General features: G+C 40.1%; 1 protein-coding gene across 18 annotated transcripts in view; it reads left to right on the top strand.

The window, feature by feature from the left end:
• ARHGAP15 (Rho GTPase activating protein 15) overlaps positions 1-18,091 on the top strand; it is a 368,006-nt gene that overhangs the window by 42,452 nt on the left and 307,463 nt on the right. For all 18 annotated transcript variants that reach the window (XM_083494613.1, XM_083494624.1, XM_083494616.1 and 15 more), the window contains 3 exons: positions 3,142-3,200; positions 8,233-8,320; positions 15,489-15,578. In XM_083494613.1, the coding sequence (XP_083350739.1) occupies positions 3,142-3,200; positions 8,233-8,320; positions 15,489-15,578 (237 nt within the window). The remainder of the gene's footprint in view (positions 1-3,141; positions 3,201-8,232; positions 8,321-15,488; positions 15,579-18,091) is intronic.

An 18,091-nucleotide genomic window follows, 5' to 3' on the forward strand; every position in this document is an offset into this window, starting at 1 on the left:
CATTGTCCATACTCACATGGTTCCTCAACACAAATATTACCCAAGAAGAGTATATAAAACAAGACCACGGGTCAATTTCTACCATACTGTTGCACTTATGTATGAATTGGGCCATGGAAGCCTTTGTTGACAGTAGTCCTCTGCATATGCACAGAAACTTCATGCCAGCAAGATAAAATTCTTCTACGGGTCTAACTGCCAAACCTCAGATCTAGTTTGCAGTTGTCACCATCCTCCTATGAATTCTTTGCTTTCAGGTAGATGTTCAAGGCCTCAGAATGTGAACTGTATGAGAGAGACCTCAGAATTAACTATTTAACAGATGTTTATTTGTATAAATAACAAATAAATATTAAACTAAGTTTTTGGACCAGTGCTGTATGGTTTATGGTGTGAATTTATTTGTTTTTATGGAGAACCTTTCAAATAGGAGATCTCATCTCCTGAACATTTTCCTAATCTAGGAAATTCATCCGCCCTCTATACTGGCCTCCACCCATTTAGCTGACATATCCCAACTGCTCCTTCCTTCCCCAGCGTCCTGCCCTCCAATAGATTCCCCTCCCCTCTTACCATAACATTCCATCCTCCAGGCAATTCTTCCTTCTATCCAGTCATGCTCCAGAACACAGACCTTCTTTAAAGCAATGCCCCACTGCTCTCAGTAAGACTTCTGAATAATTTTTCATACCAACTTCATAATTTTTTTCTTTGCCATTATGTAAAATATTCAAGCACACAGATAACATCTATAGAGATATTGCACACCATAGTCACATAGATGCATTAACTGCATGAAATATGAACAAGTATAAAGCAATAAAAGCATGTCATTTTATCCTTTCCCTCACCCCTATACAGAGTCCTTGAATTCTTCTGCCTTATTTCTGTGCTCGTTTATGTTCAGGGCTATTGCTCCCTCAACCTTTCTTCAGCTAGAAAGGTGCAGGAACAGTACAGCTAAAAAACAACACCCCCAAACAAATGATGGATATTTATTGAGGCAGAAAAGATAGCAAGTGCTGTAAGGACATTTCGTGTTCAGTAATCTCATGCCATCCATCTGTGGAAGGAATGAAACGATAACCTGAATCCTCCTGGAAGGATTGTGATGGAGACATTTGAACAGACGCTCACCAATGCAAAACACACGTGTCTTTCTGTGGTGCAGTTTTGACGTAATGTTTCCAACCTCTGAGGCCTGGTCATGTGTCAAAGGTTCAAAGAAAAGGACTGTGGGAAGAGAGCATGTAATTCTGTGGCTCACTGCCTCCTCGCTGTTACATCTGTGTCAGCCCAGAGTTGCAATTTCTGGTTGTTGCCTGTTTCCATTGGAATAAACTACTTCGGCAAGAGGGGGAAATGACCAAAATTGGGATCTATTTCAGAGAAACTAATCTGAAGCTTGGATGGTAAACAGGAGCCATCTCCAATTCACATTTTAGCCAGGGGAAAATAACTTCCTTCCTTGTACGTATCCTGGCAAGAACAGTGTGCATATGTAAGGTACAGAATGAGAAGGGGAACAGGCCAGATGTTTGCTATAATCTTGGTGCCATGGGGTGGGAGAAGGCTGGATGATTTATGTGAACATGATCAAAAAATCCTTGCATTGCTTTATGGAGCAACAACCTGATTCTGAGTGGAGCAACAATCTGTTTATTGAGGAACAGTTCCTTGGGTGATCCATTTTTTTCTTTTGCATTCAGTACTGAAAATATGGTCCAACATACACAAATCTATGCATTAGTACCTATAGCCTGTGCTTCCAAAAATTTCAGGAGCTCATGAAGAACGTGTGTTATGTAGCATATGCGTTGCCCAACATGTTCCAAAATCTCAGCTGTTCATAAAAATGCAGAGTATGCTCCTGATACTGTAGCATACGTTTTTGTATTTATATTCCAAAATTTGGCTTACATATAATGAAAACAAACAATATTATATATGAATCTTTTATGGACTGTTTGCATATTTTAATTAAAAAGTGTATTTTAAACTTAATAACTTATTTTATGGCAATAGATAACCTTATATAAAATTGTGCAGCAGTGTAATAAAATGCCTGCATCTCTAAGCCAGGCCTGAATAACTGAAGTGACCCACTGAAGTTGAATGCAGCACACAGGTCCAGTGTTGTAGCCTGCTAGTAGGCTGACAAACTCCTTGTTTTGGTAGTCCTGGGGAGAAAAAGCCAAGGAATTTATCAAGAGGTTTATTGAGGCTTTGGAGAACCACCACACAGGGCTGGTGGCTCTGTCTAAGGTCGTAAATTGTGCAGACCTGGATTCAAATATAAGCAGAGGTGAGGTAGTAGTCCAACCAATGTGGTGTTAATTTTTGTATCTTGTCTTGTTTCATGGTCTCTGGGCAGTCTCAAGCCCTATATTCTGTACCTGCTCAGACCAAAGTTCAGAATCAGTGACCAGTGTTTTTCAACCACTGTTCCGCCGCGAGATGTTGCCTGGTGTGCCGTGGGAAAAATTGAAAAATTCAAAAGATTTTTTTTTTTAAAAAAATGTCAAATTTTCGCCCACTAGGCGGGCGCCGGACTGTGTCCACCCTATTTTCCATCCGTCCTGGGTGGGGATCAGATCGGATGAGAGCGGACAGGCAGTCCGCTCTCATCCGATTCCCCATAGAGAGCAGCGGGGCTCTGACATCTCCCTCTCCGCACACAGTGGTGGTGTGCCTGGTGATTTTTTTCATGAAACAAGTGTGCCTTTGCCCAAAAAAGGTTGAAAAACACTGTTCTAGACCACTATGAGAAATTTCATATGGTGGCTTGTAGCTACCCACTGTTGGATCCTAGGGCAAGTGTTTCTACCGGTGGGTCCTGCTAAGATACATGGCTGCTAGCTGCTGCTAAAGGATGCCCTTTGCTATTCCCAGCCCTTCACTGATACGTTTTCTTGCAACATTTCTGTTTTCATTTCTGTTCATTTTTTAAGACTTTGTAGCAAGCTCTTCAACACATAATACCTGCCTTAGCTGGGAAGCACAGCTCATCTAGGTCTAAGCTGCATTTGTGAACATATATTAAAACAATTGGGTGGGAACTAGTTTCTTTGGCAGTATGCCAGTGTAGGGAAACCTGAAAGCACAAATAAGAATTTAGCATAAGTTTGTTCTTTATTGCAGGTAATCAAAGAAGGGTGTCTTCTAAAAGCTAAAATTGCAGATGGAGGCAAGAAGCAAAGGTATGAGGCAATAACCAAAACTTACAGTATAAGCAAAAGTGTTAGAAAGCTCATTATGTCTTGAAGGGGTAGCTATGAGAGCCTGACCTGCAGACTAAGCTCAAAGTATCATAGTAATTTCATAAGGTGACATCATACGGTACACAGAATTCATGGGTCTTTCCTCTGTATTATAAATTAGGAAGGGTATTTCTATGTTATTAATCTGCAGCAAATACATAGTTTAAGAACATTGGGGTTTGATTGTGGTAAAAGTTTCACAAAATAATGTATTTTATCCATTGGGCGCCTTTTTTGTTTTTAAAGTGGCTTCAGTGGAAGCAGAAACAAGATACTGATTCATTATGTTTAATTGTAGCAATTCTTTTTTTGCCCTGGGAACTTGCTAGATTTTCATTTTCTTAAATTTTAACCCTCCCAATGTTGTTGGGGTTTTTTTTTAAAGCCACAAAACAGAGTCCTTTAAAAAGAAAAGAATTAAACTGGGGAATCTTTTAGAAATAAGTGCATCCTGCTGTGTTTTCATAATAGGTGCTGTATTAGCAAGCTGCAGTTCTTGTGCCACTTCTGCCCTCAGCCTCAGGCAGAGGACTTGAAACTGGCAGTGGCAAGCACATGGATCACTCTGCCCAGACCGTAATTTGAGGGGAAGGGAAATCGTTGCTTTTCAAACTGGAGGTGGAAATGTCATTAGTAATTAGTGATTATTGAGTGTAGAAAATATATTGGGATTCAGAGGCTGGATTAGCAGATTTTTGAGGCAACTTCAACTCAAAAATTCTGTGTCTGGAATCTGGATTCTCACGGCTGTATTTCTTCATAGTGACTGTGGTAATTTACTGCTGATTTCACTGTATTTACTTTCTGAGGCCGTACAGTCTTATGGACATATAGTATCTTAGTTTTCACTTGGAGAATGGAGTGCAGGAGGCAGGTAGCTATCTCTCTAAAGAGTTAAGTTTTTACGTAGAGCACCATTTTCATGTCAGGAAAAACCAACTCTGCAGGAAAAACCGAAGTAGTATTGTTCTGTGAGAAGACTGTAGTACCAGAGTAAGTGAACATTTAAATTGGTTTATATAGTCACTAAACTCCTGGGTTCTCACTTGGGTCAAATAACCTTTTTCTAATGAAGGAGTAGCCACCATTGTCCTCTCCAACTCCCATCTTCAACCATTGACTGTACAGGCTGGGGCTGGTGGGTCCAAAATTGGCACTGTATTGAGTGCCCCTGTTCTAATCAAATGACTGCTCCACCATTTTATTTATTAATTGCATGTATTTTTCCTTGCCCTTTGTACAAGTAAAGCTTAGGGTGGGAATTTGTCCTTCTCCTCCCCCCCCCCACAAGAGCCTCAAGGGATAAGGAAGGGGAGTCACTCAGTACAATTCATGTGGCTGAGAGGAGCTTGAACCTAGTCAAGCAACTCAGCCCACCTGAATCTTAACTCAAGACTTCATCCTATTCCAAGAATCTTTAGGGCAGCCAGATGAAAGAGAGGGAGCACGCCTGCTGAAATTCTCATTTCCACACAACTATTAAAGGTGTATGAGCCCTTTTCCTTATTTGGATCTGGCCCCTCTGTGAAGAAGTGAAGCATGTCTGCAAAATTAAATGTTGCCTAAATCTGCTTATGCTATTTTTGAGAATGCTTTTGCCATTTATACAAAATAAAAGGTGTGTGGAATCTATTAGTAACTGTTCATACCCAGTACAGGAAAAAAATGCCTGATCTTCCTGCTCCTGTGGTTAAACATTGGGGGGGGGGCAGAAATGGAGGTGTCATAATTTTTGTTATAAACCTAGAATTACCCACTTAAACTTAAGTCCCTGCTTCTCTAAGAACATATAGCAATCAATGCAAACTGTGTTGGTCTTATAGTGTGCTGCCATCAGGTGTCCATTTGCCAGAATGCAAATACAGTGGTCACAAGGAGAAAGCTGTAGAAGTTCATTGCTTTTAGTTTACAAAAAGCTCCTTGAAGTTTGACATTATGTTTTATGCAGCTGTGTAGTTCATATTTATCTTTTTGCATGAAAACAGTTTACAGGTGTTTTATATCTGAGAGTTGCAGGGGTTTTCTCTCTCTCTCTCTTGCATCGTTTTCATGCAGCATTCTAACTGATTTTGTCTCCTTTTAATCTGTTGCTAAACTGTCACGTTGGGGCCACCAGACAAACCTCAACATGGTGTCATTCTTTGAAATGTATTTAATCAATTTTGTTAGGTTAACTTTTATTTCAAAAAACCCCAAAACTTTACTGGCAATCCAAAGATCAAAAGCTGCAGTCACACCATCTGTCCAGCTGTATATTTTACCTTTTGCTGAACTGATTTTTTCTAAGACAGAAAAAACCCCACCCCTGACTCTATATGGAATTGTATGTATATTTCATAATGCTAAAGACATGTATTTCTACATAAATGTTAGCAATACTAGAGTATGCTGTCCTTTGCATGTGATAGTTCCATTTTTCTTTTTAACCCAGGGCAAGGGAAAATTTACTCCTCTGGATGTTATTTTACTACAACTCTCATCATTTGATACCACCAGCCATGCTGACTGGGGCTGATGGAAGTTGGAGTCTAACAACATTTGGAAGGTTCCAAGCTACCCTCTGCCTTAGTATCCCTCTTTTTCTTAACAAACCTCAAAGCTGGTGCTACTGATTCAGTTCACCTTAGCCTAGGGTACAATGCTCTTCTGGGATGCCAGTCCACCCAGTGAATACCAATGCTCTGGAACCTTTTGCATAGAATACTATTTTGGACCCCCCCCCCCCATGAATATGTACTTAAAAAACAACAACTAAGGAAATGGTTTTTTTTTTTTTAATGTGCCAGTATTTCAGAAAACAAGAGGAAGTAATGCTAATGAAACTCATATATGACAGACAGAAATCTAAATGTAGGAAGTATGCCATGTCCATATGTGGAAAACACTGTGCCACAGTCCATTCTTTAGTTAGGAATAGAAGTTCCGGCTAATGTAATCCTGACATTCATTACTTTAATATATTACTGAACTGGACTACAGAAACCCACTGCAGTAATACATGAACTGGATCTTAAAAACATCTAAGTTCTGGTGTTTGTCTCTGCCTTCCCACTTTGCAAAGTGGCTTCTACAGTGGTACCTTGGGTTACATACGCTTCAGGTTACATATGCTTCAGGTTACAGACTCTGCTAACCCAGAAATAGTACCTTGGGTTAAGAACTTTGCTTCAGGATGAGAACAGAAATCGTGCTCTGGCGGCGCGGCAGCAGCGGGAGACCCCATTAGCTAAAGTGGTGCTTCAGGTTAAGAACAGTTTCAGGTTAAGAACGGACCTCCAGAACGAATTAAGTACTTAACCCGAGGTACCACTGTACAGGATAGGATCTACATATTTAGCATGCATTAATCCTATTGTCCCAACTTTCTCAGACTGTTGCTGGATATTTCTATTCTGCTTTTCAGTCTAAAGAAACAAATGAAAAAATTGTCTCTGCTTACAAAATGACGACAAACCGTGATGGGCCTTGCTCTAGCAAAACATGAACCTTTGCATGGACTTCAGTGAAAGTGTTCTACTTATTATGCCAACTTGAGACACGAGAGAGAGTACAACTGTAAATCCCCTTACTTGGAAGTAAATTCATTTTAATTATTTCCACTTGTAGTAAATGGCAATAGCATTTACATCTACTGCAGCAGAACTGCAGAGCCACCCTCCTAACACCAGGGCTGCTGCTGCTTACCTGGATGGGGTTGGGTTGGAGTGGTAGCCCTGAAGGGGCCAGTCTGGTGCTCCTGCCAGTACACCTGTGGTCCTGACCTTGCCACCTCCCAGCCCAGCAAGCCCATCATATGCACCACTACTGAAGCCAAGGCAGACTTAAATACATTTGAGCCAATTGATTTCAGTGGTTTATGTCCACTTAATTTTGTGCTGCATTGTGGCAAATCTTTGTCGTCAACAAGTTGCAAACGATGCAACATTATCATCTTTGAAATCCATTATAATTGCCTTCAAATGGTGAATTAAAGCACTTGAGCTCTAACTTGGCTCACACAAGTCTGCAGATTGAATTTGATGGTAATTTCAAACAGGGCATCTTTCCCCATGAAATATGAGGTGATACGGCTGCATGAGACTACTACTGTCCCAAATAAGCTAAACATTTAAATCAGATCTTGCGATAAAGAGTTTAAGACTGAGGTGACAGCTTTAGCAGAATTTCACTCATGACACAGAGGCAAACTTTCTCTCTAAGTATATGCATCTATTATATGCATGGGTTTTTTAAAATACATATTGGATGTTTATATATATTCTTAAATGCTGTATATCTTTAAAAAATGCAAAGCATTAAGTAGTCCTATAGAACTAGTTTATTCAGCTCTTTTGATAGCTCATTATCCTCTTTCCTTTATTCTTCTACTTTGTTTCATCCTGATTTCCTACCACTTGCTGTGCTGTGAATTGGTCTTGCAGTAGAGCAACCTAGAAAGCATAGTAGTCATAATCAGACTACTGAACCAGACTTGTAAATATAACCAAGGATAAAGCTGTAGCTGTTTGGACACAGCATCTGAGCTACCAAACCATTGGGCTAAACCCATGCAGTTGCAATTCTGTCAATATTAGAAGAGATGTACTGAATACTGTTTTGAATTTGGATCGTGTTCTTAAGTGCACGCCTGACTGCCCAGCTTGGAAAATCAAATAAACTTTATTCTAGCAGATGACCGTTATATGTAAATAGTTTGGAACCCTGGGCTCAGTAGTGCTGCTTGTGGTGGGGCTGAGCTGCAGGGGTTCACCAATCTAGTGGTCCTACTGTTGCAATCATTATCCCCAACCCACACCACTGGCCTGCCTTGCTCCAGCCCTCTCTAGGTAAGCAGTAGTAATGGTTTCTGGAGTCCAACCCTGATGCATCACATGTGCTTGGCCTGCAAAAGTGAATCTGTCTTTATGTACGAAGTAATCTGTGTTTGCTTAATTGACCCTTTTTCAATAAAACTGTTGTTATTTCTTTAAAGGAAAAACTGGATGACTTCTTGGCTTGTTCTCACCGGTCAGAAAATAGAATTTTACAAGGAATCCAAGCAGGCAGCCGCGGCCAATCTGGTAAGCAGCTCACTTTCTTACGCCTTTTTCTTTTTCAGAAATGTTGTTGAACATAAAGTTTGGCATCATAAAAGAGCACACAACTATTAAGCCTTAGACTTCTAAGATCTGATGTAAGAAAATGACTCAATAAACTTTTAATCAGATGAGAGAGGAGGGGAAATAGAACTCAGCATATCTTTTATTAAGAGGTGCTTTTTGAAAATAATTGCAAAGTGAGACGGATGGTGAGTGGCTCTCCAGTAATGTGGAGGTAACACTTTAAATTAAGGTGCCAGTTATAAATGCTTTATTCTTATTTATGAAATGATCTCTAAATGCAACTACTTCCTCAAATAATGTATTATAAAGTATGTTATAAAATGCATTAGTAATAAATGCTTAACAGATGAGGCGATGAGAATCTGTTACAAAGGATATTATAAGACGTAAATTGTATTAAACCCTGTGTATGCATCTTTAATACATGAATTTAAGTTGCTATTGAGCTTGCTGTAAAGTGACTTGCATATCATAAATAATAATAAAGTAGTTATAAATGGCACCTTAATATAGGGTGTTACCAAAGAGCAAAACACTGTAAGTTAGCAAAGTGATTTTTATCTTCATATAAATGTGACATATTCTACATCTGGCTAACATTTCCTGAATATTCCTTATGACTCTATCTAATATAGTTAATGCACCTCAAAGTAGAATTCAGTATACTTTTGGGGAGGAAAAGTTCCTCGAGGGGAGACCTTCGATTGTAGCCTTCAGATATGTGACAGATATGTTGTACAAATAATCACGGCATGTTTCCCTTCAGTGCTAGCTGCTGCTGAGATTGAGCCTCCTCTATTCTGGACTCCGGAAAAACAGAGAAATCCATAAATTAGTGACACTATAGACTGAACAAGGAAAGGTTTGACAGAGCCCTATTGTGATGGCTTCCCAAGGCTTGATCAAACCTGCCATACCATATTGGTTTGATGGGTGACCAAAAAGGTGCACTATATGACAGGAGTCAGAAACAATAAATAAATTTAGATATGTTAGGTGATATGGAGCCCCCTGCTTGTTTCCTTGCTTTTTATTATTTTGACCATTGGAACTGTGAGCTATAGGGAAGCTTGTCCTTCTCCTTCAATGGTTCATTATGGGAATGAAGGAGAAAATGTGTTGTATATCTCTTGCTGGTAATATGATAGGCTTTTATGCTGCAGTGATAACATAGTATGTTTCCATTTTCAAACAAAATGTGTATTAAGTGAAAATGGACTGGAACCTGAAGTTATACTGTCACATGTTTGTTCATAAGATTCACATTATATTCTTAAATAACACTTGCCATATTAATTATGAATTTGCAGTTCCAGTACTCAGAATTCAAGATTGCTGCCTGGATCCTAAAATCCTTGGATTATTTAGATTGCACAGCAATCACAATTTGTGATCATCAAGCTGATACACAGGCCACAGAAGTCCTGCATTATGGCATTCCAGTTGCTTAATTGTGCTGCTTTTGCAGTCCAAAAGTGGGCTGTGTAGTTTATCTATTTTGGTGTTTTGAGTGCCAGAGTATGGCTGGAGGGGCAAAATGATCCTCAAAAGTCTTCTTTTATTTCTGCATGTTTGTTCCCTGATTGGCAGCTACTTTGGTCCTGATGGAGTTGTTTGCAGATTGGAGACGTCTTCAGGAGATGATGGAGAAAAATGCTTTGTTTAGAGGAAGCAGTTTAAATCCAAGTGGGGAAATGTTCCATTCAAAGAAAGTGATTTGAATCCGAACTGGTTCCTCCAAACAGAGTTTACCCCCCCCCCCTTTGCAGAGATCTGTAGTAGTTCTAGCCACCTGTCACAGTTAAGTTGGGGGAATGAGGGATTTGGCCTGTTGGCCAAATTCAATTCCCCACCCTGATTTAAAGTACCTCTAGTGGATACTCCAGTGGTTGTTTTATCATCATCAGCCACAGAGGAACAAAAAGGGCAGGAGCTTAAGGACAGATTGAGTTAGCCCCCAGGAACCTGAATCTGTAACTCAGTCTTTGCAAAGGAGTTTTTGGAACTGCTGGTGGCTCTTAGGACCAACCCTTCATTTAGTGTCTTCCAGATAATAATAATAATAATAATAATAATAATAATAATAATAATAATAATAACAATAATAATAATAATTTTTTATTATTTATACCCCGCCCATCTGGCTGAGTTTCCCCAGCCACTCTGGGCAGCTCCCAATCAGTGTTAAAAACAGTACAGCGTTACATATTAAAAACTTCCCTGAACAGGGCTGCTAGGATGACTGCTAGGACTGGCCGCTAATGCTGTGGTGGGATGCACACTAGCGATGCCAATGGAAGGTGGATTCAGGGTCTCAACTGAGACTGGCAGGCTCATCTTTTCAAGAAGTAAGCTTTTCAAAGAGTCTGATTTCATTCCTTGGTGAAAATAAAAGAAAGCCACAGCACATCATTCCTTTCAGAACAACAGTTCAAGGGAATCTACCAGTTTCAGGTCTAAGTAGCAATGTTCCAAGTCCACTAAGTCTTAATCTAGATCCTCCAGAGGAGCATCATCATCCCCAAAAGGCAACTAGCCCCAGCCCAGCAACTGATGCCAAATTGATCAACTTCCTCAGTCATGTTGAAGACCTTTTTCAGGCTTCACAATGAAGTTGTCCACCACCATGAATGCATGGGTCAGAAAGGCAGGTTCAAAAAAGTTTGTCAAGAGGCCAAGGAACAGGTTTAGGGCTTAACCAAAGTCCAGATGTAGGAGGAAACATGGATTGAGGGTGCAAACCTTCCTTTCCAATAGCACCTCCCTATGGTACAGCCCGTTAAATCTGGTACTTTTGGTATTTGGAGAAGTGGCTTCTTATGCACCACAAGCAGCCGCAAATGGAACATAAACTTGGGAAAGGGCCAGTGAATGCACAAATGTGCTTGGGCATGCAAATAGGCCAGTTTGGCTGTTGTGGTTTTATTATTGTTATTATTTTCTAAGGGAATAGAAATGAAGGCACTGTTCAATCAACAGATAATAAAAAAATGGTCAGATCATAGGATCCAGCCTTTGCCACAAAACAATGAACTCATTATATTATTTCATTAATGTCTAAATTATCCCATTGCTAAAGTACAGCTGCTCAGAACTCCCCCCCCCCCAAGCCTAACAATCTGAAAAAAAGTTCTTTACCAGAAGGAGTCTATGGAGGCAAGCTTATTTGTTTCTGATGCAGCTAATGTGATGTTTGCAGCAAACCATTCATCCTACTGTAATTTTTGATAGGAGCAAAGGAAGCAAATGTACACATGTGATTTCATTAAAAATTATTTGTTTACTGATTTTACTTTCAAGTATTGTTTGCTTTAGAGAACGGAAGAATTCAACCATTAATTAAATACCGTAATATTCATTCATTGAGGTATGAATTTAATAACACAGCAATCTTATTTTGGGCATGAAAATTATGCAATTTATTACAAAGATGGATATGTTCTTAATAATCAGGAATTAATGAATTAATACATTTATGTTTTAAGTACTGGGTATAAATTGATCGTTTCTTTTAAAAATGAAACAAAAAAATGAAGCACAATATTTCAGTGCAACAGTTCCATTTCAACAATATAGAGGGAGAAATAAAAGTGCATTCCAATAGACCTTCATACCCTTACATATATGCAGTTACATTTGGAAATAGCAAGAAACAAAACTGGACTGAGTTAATCATTACTAGTTTTTAAATAACAATGTCCTTATATATTTCAGAAGATATCCAAGTATGATAAAGCAACATATAGACCAAGGTTGCTTCCAAATGGAGCCATAGTATTACAAACTGCTCATTGAATCAATTATTAAATTGAAACTCCGTAATCTGGCTGAAGTGTGTTGTCTGTCAGAACCTCATGAGTACATTAGGACTATCTAGAATCATTTAAGCCCTGGCTTGTGATACCATTTGCACTGACAGGTCCTAGCAGCTTGCTCTTTGAGGTTTCTTTATCATGCAGGGAACCTACCTAAGTATAAAAGGCTCCCTGCTGGAGAAGTTAAGCCCCAATATGTGTGTGAGAGAGAGATACGGACATGCAGGAGAAGGCAGGTCCAATGGACTCATCCCTATTCTCCCCTTGTACAATTATAATTGAGGGCAGGGAGAAAGAAGAGCTATTGAATAGGGTCTACATTTGACATTGCACGTGTGCAACTCTGCTAAACATCATAGATGTATAAAATAAAGTGGTGTGCATTGCGGACAGGCAGTGCCTCTAAAATGTGTATTGCAGACTCATTGAATTTTGCCTTCCTTTCAATTGTGTATTCTTCAGTTTTTTTCATCAATTGCTCTGACTGTGGTATAAAAATACTCTACTACTGTGTATCCTTCAGATTCAGTTGTCAGCAACATTCTATAAGGGAAATGTCTTTTTAAACACATTTCCATTTTGACATAAAATTCTAGTCCACTATACAGTATACATTTTTCTCCCGCCAGATAGTTTATTCAGAACAGAGGGTATTTTACCTCAGGTTATTAGCCCTTCTGCACACTAATTTACTGAGTGAAGATGCCTTCCAAATCCATATGCATGGAGAATAAGATTTCATTGTAACAGGCACTTGTAGCAATTTACAGGCACAGTCCCTTCCAATGGCTTTGATGTAACATAATTGGTCTGACTGAAGAACCCAAAGCAAGGACATTCGAGTGTTGGAGGGAGTCCTCATGATAGCTTTTACTCACGCTACTGGAGGAAGGGTGTAGGATTCCTATGAATTTCATAAAGCAGAGGAAAGACGAAGATGTTTTAAATGCTTCGGATGTGTGTGTTCTATTCAGTACTGGATACTGACAAATTAAACACGCCCCCCACCCAGATGTCTCTCTTTAGTTTATACATTCAATATAACATTCTGGTAGGCTCTGGGGCAGGTGAGGGTGTTTTAGTCTGTCCATTCAGGTGATCATGGTAAAGAAAGGACAGTGAGAAGGATTCATAAGAGACACAAAGACATTCTGTATTTCTTGGTCGGTTCAAGGAGCTGGGTAACAGGTGGAGGCATATATGTTAATTGTTGCAGTTGGGTGGGAATGGAAAGGCTCAATCATGAATGATAGCAGGAAGGATGCAGAACTGTCAGTTCCAATACAAAACAGCAACACCTCATTTTTCAAAGGGTACTTTGCACATCTGAGCTGCTTCTGCATGCAGTTTCCTTTGCCAGCTTACACAGAGCTAGATCAGTCTTTCCCAGTCCTTCCTGGGGATGGTAAGGACTGAAACGGAGACCTTCTTCCAAAACATGAGCTCTGCTACCAAGCTATAGCCCTTCCTCAATGTGAATTTCTGCTCAGACAACTAAATTGGTGTGATCGCTTGTGGGCTGAGCAGCACTGGACTTAATTTAGCTTCTGGTGGAACCATGTGATGGTTTCACCATGGAATGATTGGTCCCCCCCCCCCATGAAAAAAGAGTTTGCCACCACTTCAACTGGATAGGCTTCCTTCAGCAACCTCTGAAGGCATTCTACTCTAATTTGGGACTCAATGCCATACAGGAAAAGTACTGCATCACAATGTAGTGTATTTCTCAGAGACCTCCTTGCAAGGCAGGGATGACTGTTGCAAATATTTCCACCCCACAAAATACACTATCCTTGTTTAATAATTATTTGCTCAAAGGAGAGAGCATTTGCTTATGCATTCCAGCAAAGTTGACAGATTTCAAAAGAGATCCAAAGTTTATCCTTCTGTTGTTACAACTGTGATCCACCTACCTCATTGTGGTAACTAATGTGCTGTCCATTAACTTTAAAGCACCAATTATTTTTTCTGTGTTATCGGTGTAAAGAAAGATTTGAAGTAACCAGATTAGAGTTGTTCAATTGAAAATAGATTTTTAATTTCATGTAATACTAAGGCATCTGAAAAACAACAACAACATTCCTAGGAGCCCTGTAACTTCCTTTCTTTTTATTCTAAAAAAGCATGATGCTTAATGTTTTTAATTAAGGGTCTCTGAAGGAACTCACTGCAAAGGACTTAAACAGAGGGGGAAAGACAAAACTTTTAAACATCAAACAGCAGTACACAAATAAGATTTTATATAAATGATATTATTTACATACATATGTAAATAATATCATTTATATAAAATGTAATAATGTAATATTTACATACATATGTAAATAATATCATTTATATAAAATGTAATAAATGTAATAAAACAGAGCACCGCCTTCCACAAATTCTACCTTCCTGGTTGTGCCTTTCTGATGCTTGGTTGCTATGCTGGTTGGAGGGGAAATTGCCTCTTTCTGTTCACCTTGGCTGGACAGCAGCTTCCTCAAAAGGGTTGGCACTCAGGAACTGAAACTTACAGCCCTTTCTAACATAAAAACAAACAACAAACCATCAGCAAACAAGGAACTCATGGTGCTAGGGAAATCAATAACTCATTTTAAAGCACTACTAACCTGTTCCTAAGTGTTCAGGGCCTTACAGAAAGGCATTATCTAAATCAGGCATGTCCAACCCGGCATTATCTACCAGTAGATCTCCGGCTGATCCTGGTAGATTGCGGGACCCTTATTGATCATGGGATTAAATAAGTTTACCGAAAGTTAACAAAGAAAAGCTGAATATCTTTGGGCAATCCTACCCCCAAAAAACTCAACAACTCTGGGCAGTCTTCTGCAAACACCAAAAAACAATTTTGGGCAATCCACACACACCCTCTTCCTCCAATGACAATGGGTATATCACTGCCAGTTTTTTTTTATACTGGGAGTAGATTGCAGTCTCTTGGAAGTTTGATGTGCCTGGCTTAAATGGTACTGAGGCAATGAACTAATTGCCCATAATAGTGGCTGTTCCTTACCTGAGCTGTCCCACTGAGTAGGCACAGCCTGGTTAAAGTACTATACACCACCTCTAAGTTTTTAGAAACAAACTTTGCATAGATAATTGAATTCTTAAGGTACCAACATTCATTTTTCTAGTAGTCTATCCCTCAAGAAGTGGAAGTGTTTCTAATTCTGATATTAGGAGTAGGCTCATACTGTATATGGAAATTTGTACTGGGGTATTCAGATGATAGTAGTTTCCCTAGCCAATCTTTTCTGATTTTATCTGATAAAGTTTGCTATAACCAATTCTCATTTTTTTGTCATCAGAAAGCAGGGTATAAACCTGAATGGGTGGACTTGTGTGGAGCTCACATCGAATGGACTAAAGACAAGTCTAGCAAAAAGAATGTTTTCCAGGTAGGAGATGGTTTATTATTGCCCTATCATTATTTGGCAATTTCATTATTAAAAACAAAGCAAAAAACTCAACAAACCAGAGTTCCTTTCCATGCATAGTATAGAGTGTGCAATGGCACGTAACATTTTATTCACTCTTTCCTGTATTTTCCCACCCCCCTGGCCTAAAGTGTCTTGATGATTGAATCAGCTAAAAACCCTTGAGAACCTGTTGATTTGCTGATTAATGTGCCATGTTCAATTTGTTTTTAAAAGTTGGTAGGTAATTTGTTTTGGGTTTAAGACTGGGATCCTTGACCTAGTGAACTCCTGTAAACAGAACTTTCACACTGCTTACATAAGCTATATTCCCAACTGAGTGGAATTTGCCTGTTTATTTTTATTATTTCTTAGGGCTTTAATGACAGGTTCATTCCAGAGCAAAGACGGCACAGGGATGGGGAGGTAAAAAAGCAACAAAGCTGCATCTCTTAGAGCCAGCTCAATCAGCTATGCATTTATTCCAAAGTCAGATAATTTTAATGAATGTAAAGAAAGTTTTATAGTAATGCTTATAAAGGTAAAGGGACCCCTGACCATTAGGTCCAGTTGCGGACGACTCTGGGGTTGCTCGCTCATCTCATTTTATTGGCCTATGGAGCCGGCGTACAGCTTCCAGGTCATGTCGCCAGCATGACTAAGCTGCTTCTGGCGAACCAGAGCAGCGCACGGAAATGGCGTTTACCTTCCCGCCAGAGCAGTACCTATTTATCTACTGGCACTTCGTGCTTTCAAATTGCTAGGTTGGCAGGATAAGTGATGCTTATACGCTGATGCTAAAGAAGTTGGGTTGTAGTCAACATAGCGCGAAGCAAAATGTTCTACCAGCACAATGTGCAATGAAGCATTCTCCTTTTCTCTCACACCCATTACATCTGTTCTGGGCGTTCCCCCAACCCTCCAGAGCAGATGTGGAGATGCCGCAAGGTGTGGGTCGATGGAGAGTAAATGCTATTGGGCTATCAGAACGATTTAGTTGATTACTCTCTATTGATCACAAAGGTGCTGCCTTATGAGTAACAGTGATGTAGATTTCAGCCTTACAGCATCATCCTATGCACAGAAGATTGCTGCCTCAGTTGTCAGGGCCAGCTTCAAGGGGCTGCTCCCATGAGGGTGAGCCCACTTAGGATTCCTTGACGCCTCCTCTTATACTTCCCTCATAATTTGGCTAGATTTATGTGTAAGCACCTGCTAAAAAAAAACAACTAGCTTGCAAGCATTGGGTGACGCTCCCAGCCAACTGGATGCTGTGCTGAGTGGTCAGCTGGGCTAAGTAGATGGCCATGCCCCACCCCCACCCAACAACAGCAGCAACAACAACAACAACAACAATATATTATTGATACCCCGCCCATCTGGCTGGGTTTCCCCAGCCACTCTGGGCGGCTCCCAACCGAATATTAAAAACACAATATAGCATTAAACATTAAAAACTTCCCTAAACAGGGCTGCCTTCAGATGTCTTTGAAAAGTAAGATAGTTGCTTATTGCCTTGACATCTGAAGGGAGGGTGTTCCACAGGGCAGGCGCCACTAACGAGAAGGCCCTCTGCCTGGTTCCCTGTAACCTCACTTCTCGCAGTGAGGGAACCGTCAGAAGGCCCTCGGAGCTGGACCTCAGTGCAGCTGAACAGTGTCCCAGGGCTGCAATGGATTGGTTCATTTGAAGGATGACTTAGGCGGGGACCCGTGAGCCTCCATTGTAGCAGGGAAACAATCTAAAATGGCACTGCACATCTGGGGGAGAGAGGAGGCACTGCGTTGGGCTGCAACCTCTGCTTGCTGGCAAGATGGTAAGCAGCCATTCTGTACCAAGTTTCCCACTGGTAGAAGCAAATGGGATGCATGCCTGTTCATGGGATGGCAGGCATTGCGTTGTTGTTGTTGTATCATTATTCAATGCCATTGTGGTCCTCTGCCACACCTTGAAGTATTTATCAAGACCTATTGTCTTGTGAATGCTTAATTTTCTTGACAGAGGAGAACATGAAAGCAGAAAGTTGTTTGAAGCAGCTTCACAGGATCCTATGAGCACACGGTGCAATTTGCAGCTGGGTATCGTCTCTCTCTCCCTGGCAAACTGACACGTTACACTAGGTCTTCATCAGAAGAGTTGCGAATAAAAGAAGATTTATGTTCAAATCACATGCTTTAAACATTTCCGCTAAGTGCTAGTTTGCTCTTTGGTGTTGAGCCTGAAATTTAAAGCAGTGGGGATTAAAAGGATTACAACATAATCTTAAATAATCCTAAGTGTCATTTACAGAGAGATGGTTGTAATAACTAAATAAAACCATGTTAAGGGATGGCAGTGTTGTCAGTCAGCAACTGAAACTGTGTCTCCAATTGCCCTATCGTCCTCTCTCCTTTATCAACTCCAATTTTACGTTGGATAGGTACAGCTTGATGGGAGCTGCTGCTGAAGAAAGTAATGACACAACGGAGTGTTTTGCAGTCAGTGCTAATATGGTT

This window comes from Podarcis liolepis (assembly GCF_965112155.1).
Source record: "Podarcis liolepis genome assembly, chromosome: 1".
Lineage (NCBI taxonomy): Eukaryota > Metazoa > Chordata > Lepidosauria > Squamata > Lacertidae > Podarcis > Podarcis liolepis.